Below are 9,048 nucleotides of genomic sequence, written 5' to 3'. Positions count from 1 at the left end.
GACACAAACCTGTCGATTGAAAGTTCCTCTAATCTGCCCAATGTAATACGCAATGTTTTGTATTATTTAGAAGCATAATATCTCAAACCATTCAAGCATTAATTAAGTGTGCAACAATACAGACATTCCACCAAGCTACTGTTATTATCATACTGTATGACTTCCAGGATACCATAATATGTATAGTCTGTACATAATCGGATAATATTTCAAGCATGGTAATGTGATGCCGTACATTTGGTATTCGCATGACACGTGGCTACCACATGCCTAAAAGTTTCGTTCTGCCAGGTTAAACCGCGTGTTTATTTGCGCGCATTAGAAAAGTCTCAACGCGCCTTCCTGATAACACCATCCATGATGACCCCCACGAAGATGACCCCCAACTTCGTCTTTACTTCTTTCAACCATTACACGAGTAATAAGTATGTTTAATTTCATTTTGAAGAAGCTATTAATAGACGAGGAGAAACTTTAAACTTATTATCGGGCACCGGTTAAATCTGCTACACAGTATTCTGTGCCTACAGCCTATTAGCAATGGCCATCACTCATCACACCACTTGTGATAATTGAACCCAGATAAAGTCCGTCACACTCACCTACTATTACCCACTCGATTTCAAAGAAACGCGGGAAATTTTCGGTAACATAATGTTACGTGTATGACTTGTGTAGAACTTTAACGAAGCATGCAAAGTACAGATTACTATTGCAATATGTAATTGTAATATGCGCGAATATGGTTATAAATCCTTCAGCCCCGTACGTGTTGAGTTTATGACGCAACCAGAAAATATAATAGAAAAGTACCTTAAACCTACACCATGTACAATCAGATTTATATACGGCAACACGTTGATAAGATAAGGTTCTCAGCTAATCACTAATGTATTAGCTGCACAACCTTTTAAACTAATCATAAATGTTGAGGGGATTGCGCAAGATGCCCAACTCGTTTGTTGAAATTTAATACACTACAATTTGAATTTAGGCAGTGCGTATGTGGTGGGAAATGGGAATGGTGGTTTCATGATAAGGAATTGATTTTCAATTTGTTAAGGAGACAAAAATCACACACATTTGGTTAAACAAAACAATAAGAATCACGTCAAATGAAATTAAATAGTGGGTGGAAAAATCAGAAATGTCAAACTTTGGAATTCAAATCTACTGCACTTCAAATTAAAAAGTTTGATAGTCAAGATGGCGAGATCGAGGACAATGTTTTTTAAGAATCATTCTTTTTAAACACTGCAAACCTGGATTCAGATAAGTTAACCGAGACTAATCTGTAAATGTCTACAATCCTATTTTTAACGAAATAGGTTGAAAAATCTAAGAAAAGTAAAGTGTATCGCATCTACAGTTTGCTGGATAGAAAATCATTCGTAAAAACCCTTACTTCTTAGAAAGTTATATAATAAAAGTTTTCAAATGTCTTTATCAGAAAATCAATGCTCACTGGAATAAATAGTCACTAAATGTAACATTATACATGTAATTATGGTAAACACTGCTAGATTAAACTTGTTGGTGAAATTGTAATTATAATTACTATGTGGCACCTATATTATTACTAATTAACATTGAATAGTATAATCTCAAACAGCTCTCCCAAGCAATGTCATATATAATAAAATCATATGGCTAGATTCTCAATAATTCATTATATGATCAGTATAAAAATAAAATCTAAGTATAGCACATAATTACACTAATTTATGAGGGAAAAATTAAAAGTTATAGTTTATCGAATGTTTCTTACGCATTCATTGGTGTCGCGTCATCGGTGATTTAATTGCATTATTCATGATATTGCTGCTCAATCGGATGGAATTATTACGACTTTTAAAATTAAAATTATATATTTGTCATCACCTCTTTCCTTCATTACAGTTTGTAAGTTATGCGTTTAGTTTCAAGTTTCAACAGTATATTACTTAAGCATCTCGATCAAGATAAGAACAGCAGCAAAAAGGCAGATTTAAGAAAACCTTTAAAAAACCAATGTTACACTTTCGAACACCCACCAAAACTTGATATATCATCGACCCAATGACCCAATGACCCAGGGCTTCACGATCAATAAATGTAAAACATTTCAGAACTCCTACATTGGGGCTCTATTCACTGTTTAGTTGGTGAGGGTGGGTTATCAAACACAGTATTCACATGTGGTCGTTTGGGCGTGGTTGCCTGTTTGCGCTTGAGCGTGCCGCGCGGAGTGCGCAGTTGGATGGATCGCAGTGCGTCGAAGAGCTGATCAAAGAGCTGCTGGTAACTCAGTTTAGTCAGATCACCCTCGTCCTGAAGAGTGAGAGGGGTTGGTTAGAAAATAGGATGTAACTCAGAGAACGAGCAAGGAATTCTAACATTTACAAGGTTTCAGAGAATCCTTAGGTAAAAATGCAGTTTGTTTAATTCGCAATAGTTTCTACGAAGTAATTGCCAAATTGGAATAGAACTTTTACTGTTTCTGGAAAAGAGAGATAACATCGATTTTTGCTGTTTTTAAGAAAAATATGTAATATGCATCGTGGTGTTGAAAACTTTCGATTTCTAATAATTTGTCAACATTTCCGGCATTAATTCATGGTAAATTCCCTGAACTATGTAGTGCGGCTGTACGCTGAACTACATTCCTTCGCCGGCCGCTTCCAGTTCTGGTATGTTTATCAGAATACGGAATAATGTGATGAATCATGCAATCAGAATTCCAGAGGATGATAGAACACTGTTAGTCATATGAAAGTATGCACAGTGCACACCCTATCCAAGAATAATCGACTGTCTTCAAAAGTCCAGATGGAAATCAGCCCACTTCCTCGTATAGCGGGAAGTTCACAGAATGTACTCGACCCATGACCATAATTCACTTTTCCAATTTCAAGCAGAAAATTCTCCTGTCTGTAAATTATCACAGGACGATAATAAACCAAAGTTGCGTAAGTTTCTGCGACCAATACTAGCACCCAATGTTACCTAATACTAACCAACCAGTATCACATACTGTTATAGTCACCAGATAGATTATAAGATTTTTTAAACATAAGTAGTCCGTTACATAGCGACATTGTTAAACAGATATAATCTAGTTACCAGGTACACTCAGTTACTGACAGAGCTGCAACCCGACACGATACAATATCTTGCTTGACAGTGAGTATACCAGGGTGGTTACTACTCACACAAAACATCTACACATTCATTTTCCCTTCGCTGCTACACGGTTACCAATTTGGTAACTTTGTAGCAGCGAGTGTAACTAACCAAGCTACAGTGTTATAATACAGTTATATGTTGTAATGTAGGCGAACCAATGTCTTGATTGTTGAGAGAGAAGTAAAGAAGCCATGGTAAGTAACCGTCTACAACTAGTAGTATTATAACTAGTATTATTATACAGTTCAGCAATGTGGTGGTATGAGCTGAGACACTTCCGGAATCTGGAGTTACTTCCGGAATCCGGAGTTACAATGCGAGGTGGTCCACTGTGATTTATTCTGCTGTACAGTGTACGATTAGCTTACTGGACACGGTAAAGCCGATAGTATTAGTCAGTATATATGTCTCATTATAATATTAGAACACACAGAGTAATTGAGCAATAGCATTCCTTTATACAGATCTAGCTGTACCGTGTTAAAATACAGAGATGTAATGTTTAATTAATGTAATGTTTAATTAATGTAATGTTTAATTAATGTAATGTTTCAAGTTATGTAATATAACGTTAGGGGCCATGCAGGCTGTCTTGTAACATTGTGTCCTGCAGTATACACCCTCTGTAAACTAACTTGCTAAATAATACAAACAATTTGTATACTTTAGAATTGTTGACTTGAATGTTTAGGGGTTGCATATCCGTAGTTCGTACTGAGTGGAAAGTTTTAAACAAAATATGGAAAGTTTTAAATTAGCATACTGATCCGTTACGTAATGAGGAGGATATGCTGATATTTTCGGTGTATAAATATAATTTCTATAGTCTCTAGTGTGAACTAAACTCCTGAGTTGAAATGTTCCTTCACAAAACACTATTTTAGAGTGGTTCACAAGCACTCATATTATACTCAAAATCAAGCTTACGACTCGAGTCACAATTCCCTGGATATTCCTTCTCATTCATTCTCTGACTGCAGGAAATACTATATGGTTGTTGTGATGTTCCTGTTTTTATGACGCACTATGACAAGTGGGTTAACTCCCTTTCTACAAGTCTAAAGAATGCAATTAAACCTTTTAGACCGACGGTTCTGTGATAAAAGTAATGTGAAGAATTGGTAATTTAGCACAATTAGTTGACAATTAGGTGACGAATGTTAACATCCAGGAAAACAATTTGTGATCCCGCTACTTTGTTGTAACATGATGACTGGTAGACAGGAATTTCTCGAAAGATGGCATTACATCGTCATGAAGAAATTTACAGTTTATAGTCAAATAACTGAGTGGCGGATGTGGCGGTAGTTAAGCCGGATGAGTGTAATATTCCCCCATCCCCACCCCACTTGATATATATTCTGATGCTATGAGTTATGACTATGATATGATTCTATGAAATGATTCTAATTATTCCATCCTTAGGTTTATTTTGACTTTTGATGGTCAAATCTTGTCTTCATTGTTCATCTTCCAAATTCAGTCTTCCAAAATCAAGAAATATAACATGGTGTCAGACATGCCTCAATTCGACCCATCGAAGAGTCCCTCTCCCCTTTTTCCTTTACTCCTCCTTCCCCCTCTCCCTCTCCCCGTTCCACTGGACCGTTAGGAATGGGCTATATCAAATCTAATCCACTGATGATGTCTCATTGCTTAGGGAACCTTTATAGAAGATCACGAATGTAAAACGATTTTCGTCAAAATTATTATCTTAAGCTTATTATATTTGTAATGCGATTTTACATTTATAATAAATTTCATTATGGTAAAATTAATATCCGGCTCACCATGGCGCCATTCGCTCCATCTTGGTGATAACTTAATAAATCAAGTGATAACTTAATAAGTATTTTAACATGATCTCTAAGTTTAACATTATCTTACTCTGTTAATGCTTCTTGTTACACTACATTCAACTATGCGTGGTTCCTTACCGTGTATACAGTAAAAACAAAGAAAATAGCACAGCTAGGAGCCTTTAGTGTACGCATGCAACAATTATAGTGATATTATACAAAGTTCTTTGTTCCTTAGGCTGTTTGTAATCGTCGTTCGGGAGCTTGGAAATATCTTGGCGTACAAGTTTATCAAAGCAGCGGCCGGTTATGTAAGAACAATAGCATACATTAGATATATAGACATAATTATTAATTATACTCAACATACTAAAACCTCATTTTCATATTCCCTGACTTATCAAACGCACCGACCATAGTCTAATTTCTGAATTACGGAAGAAATTTGTGAAAAGTGTCCAATTTAACTGACTTTTATGTTTACCAAGTAAAGATCATTTTATTTTACCAAATATTTTTATTTTACCAAGTTCTTTATTTTACCAAGTAAAGATTATTTTAATCAATCGGACATTATATAATTTGCGGTTCAGGAACAGCAATCCATTATTAGTAAACTATAAATCACTTTCAAACACCAGGTTACTTGTGTTACCATGGTTACTTGTGTTACCATGGTTACTTGTGTTACCATGGTTACTTGTGTTACCATGGTTACTTGTGTTACCATGGTTACTTGTGTTACCATGTAAATCTGCAGCAGTCAGTATGTGGTGGCTACAACAACCACTACAAGATTAAAACACAGGTCCTACCCGCGTCATATCACCAAGTCGTCATTATACCATATTAAAATAGCGATCATATCTCTAAATGTGTGTTGATGACTCTACCATTGTGTTGTTCAGAGAGTTGTTCTGAGTATTGTTCTGAGCTCTACTGCAAGCACACAGCTAGACAAATGTCTTACAATGGATTACTAAAATAAGAGTGATCCAGGTTAATTGATTTTACACAAAGTGCGGTATTGTCCGCACTTTGTTATACTCAGGTCCAGTGGGCGGTGTCCTTTATCTCTTTATTGTTATGGGATATGTAGTATGTGACTGATGCTGTGTAGCGATGGAGTTGGGACAAATACTGGATTACTCAGTATAAAAATATCAGCAAGACATCGTTCAACTAAGGGAGTGTTCACATATAACGTAAACCAGCCTAGGAAGGTTCAGAAAAACTTACACCAGTTTAAATTCTACACAATAGCTATGTGTAAAATGACCTACGAAGAGGGGACGGGGTATAAAATGGCAAACATTTGGCTTATGTTTAAATATGTGAACAGCCCCAGAGGTATTTACTGTTTAAGGGAATTTGTTCAGCCTCTAACAATGACAAGATAAGACCAGGACTACGACTTCCAAGACGAATGGTGACTTTGCCGTAATGGCGAGGCTTTACAACCTGGCAAGCAAGCAATCGTACTAAACACGGACACATTCTTAATAAGCTATTTATAAATGTGAGACTAGGTCTGTATCATGATGTATAGATTATATATAATACTTATAAATAACATGGTGAGTGTAAGTAACCTGTTCTTGTAAGATAATGGGTTCACATGCTCCACAGATACAGTTATCACACGCACTGTTGTAGCGCTCCTGAGAGGGGAGGAGTGGTCAGTGTTAAGGTGTGGTGAAGGTATGTGGTGGAGGTTTGTAGTTACAAGGGAAACAGGGCCTAGTATTCAACCCATTTTACTGAAATGTCTAAACTCACAAGCATTGTGAAATTCATAAAATGTGTGCGCAACCTAATCGTTCACATTTACAATCTTCATCTCGGGCTTGAGTCAGTTGTCAAACCAAACAAAACGCCCGTTATAAAAACTCTTTACCTCCAAAGTGGTGAGCTTTTCCGTCAGCCACGACTCTGAGGTAAGACTCTCAATAGTACTGCACTCTGACTCCATATCCAGAGTGCTGTTCATCGTCGTATCTCCTTCGTAGGAATCTGTCTGTGGGGTGAGATTTATTTAATAGTGTAATATGTGAAGTTTATTTGTTATTGGTTTGGATACTTCCCTATCAAGGGACAGCTGATGTAGGTTATATATTAAAGTCACTATTGTGACGGTACATTAGAACTATACAGAAACAAATTGTGAAGGGCCTGAACGGAACCCCTCGGTTTCAGTTCCTTGTTTAACACTGCCGTACAGCAAGGACATCCATATACAGGTGAATTGATAAATATAAATCCATCCCGGTGGTTTCTGTTTGCACCATTCAAGTTGGCCAATTTTGTATGCAATTTTCTTATATACGATTATAATAGGAGCCGTATCAATTGATAAAAGTCTGGAAAATGACTTACCCGACAGTAATTGGTGATGCCTTCTTTGCAGTTATTGTCATTGTGCATATCTTCCAGCATTTTAACTTTACTGAATAAATCACAGTTCTCGTCAAGAAGTAATTTTAACTCTGATTCTAGGCCCCGTCTTTTTTCTTCTGACCTAAAATAGACAAATTATTCGATATTGGGAGACGTTTTAGTTTATTGACATCAGTAAAGTTGACGTAAAGTTATGCCTGACTTATGTAATACAAGTTAATGGGTTAATCTCGAAACTAACACCTAAATCGGAGATAGTTTTCAAACATTCATTAACTGTGTTACCTTGATAAGTTACTTTGAAGTTTATTAATATTGACGGTTTCTCTTCGTGGCGAAACGGGTGAAAGTGTAGCAGGGTAGGCTGATTCGTCAAGCTGTCTTTCAAGTTCGAAAACTTTGCTCTCTAGTAGTTCAGCACGCCTGCATGAGAAAAGTAGTTCAAAACTTTTATCATATCAATCAGGCCGTAGATTAATCACGTTGATTTGAAGAATTTAACAATACCTGATATCTAAATGTTTTTGGTCATATTTTTTGACATACCTGGACTCCTCAAGATAGAGTCTTTCAGTTTCCTGGGAACTCTCGCGCATACCAATAGTTAATGATTGTAAATCAAACATGTCTTTTTCTAGGTATTTTATCTTAGCCAACATTTCTGTAGACTTTTTTTCTAATTCGATCTGAAGATGAGTCATAGTTCTTAGCAGTGTACCAAAAATTAATAAAAAATTTAATACTACAATTCTAGTTTATAAATAAGTTAAGCAGCTGATAATGAACTTAAAGAATCTGGTTATATTATTGAGAGCATTTAAATACAAATGTGACAGCATTTCAGTATATGTACCTGATCTTTGGCTTTTGACTCTGCTTCTTCTCTAAGCAGATGATTCTGCTGTCGCAACATCTCAATCTCTTTGGCATGTTCCTCGTTTGTCTCCCAAAGTGTTCGGTTTTTTTCACGAATTGAATCATTTTGCAGCAGCAATTCTCTTCCAAGGGTTGCAGCTATGTGGAGCTCTGAAAAGTAAGATAACTATAAGACAAATTTAACAGTTAAGCGGTAAAAACTATAGATAACATAAAATAAGTAAATGATAAAAAGATATCAACATTTTTACAATACCAAACTTACCATTTTTTTCAACCAATTCACAATATAAACGTTGTTATCACAAATCTGTGCATTACTCCATCAAATTCACAGCACATACACGACAAAATATTGCCAAAATTCTGCATAGAAGAAAATATTAGGGAAACGAATTAATAAAGCAAACCTTCTTCAATATTGCATGAGTTCAAGTTATGATCCTTGATCACATGGTCGAATACTTTGTCAGTCTCCATACAATCTCATATCATTCCATCTTAAAAATCATGTTAAATCAATTATGAGCTTTATCGCCAATTTTAACAGTGTTCAATCAAAATTCCATTGACCAGGCATTAAAACGGCTTGGTCAATTAAGGTTCAAACTACTACTTATAGCGTATGCAAATACAATTTGAACTGGTGAACTAAGCCATGGTAAGTGGAGGTTTGACTATATCTAATAAAACGAAACAATCGCATTGTCTAATCCTCGTAACACCTCACCCCATCCACTCCAAGACTGAGCCAGCGATTTTCTGGTTTGATAAGTTTCAAAAATTCCAACGTTTCAAAAAATACTCGCCA

The 9,048-nt window shown here is 36.0% G+C and overlaps 2 protein-coding genes across 2 annotated transcripts in view; one reads left to right on the top strand and one right to left on the bottom strand.

Annotated features, from left to right (window-relative positions):
• The window catches only part of LOC134822799 (protein ABHD13-like), a 948,842-nt gene that overhangs the window by 643,183 nt on the left and 296,611 nt on the right, over nt 1–9,048 (top strand). The window lies entirely within an intron of this gene.
• Nucleotides 1,085–8,750, bottom strand: LOC134822888 (cerebellar degeneration-related protein 2-like). Its single transcript, XM_063834154.1, has 8 exons — nt 8,648–8,750; nt 8,215–8,387; nt 7,908–8,047; nt 7,647–7,784; nt 7,341–7,482; nt 6,862–6,981; nt 6,557–6,625; nt 1,085–2,310 (listed from the first exon to the last, which is right to left on the bottom strand). Exons 1-8 carry the CDS (start codon nt 8,715–8,717, stop codon nt 2,131–2,133), a joined length of 1,032 nt encoding a protein of 343 aa, XP_063690224.1. The 5' UTR covers nt 8,718–8,750; the 3' UTR covers nt 1,085–2,130.

The sequence above is a fragment of the Bolinopsis microptera genome, chromosome 11, assembly GCF_026151205.1.
Source record: "Bolinopsis microptera isolate Bmic1 chromosome 11, MBARI_Bmic_1.0, whole genome shotgun sequence".
Taxonomy (NCBI): Eukaryota; Metazoa; Ctenophora; class Tentaculata; order Lobata; family Bolinopsidae; genus Bolinopsis; species Bolinopsis microptera.
This window is presented reverse-complemented; position numbering and strand designations above follow the sequence as displayed.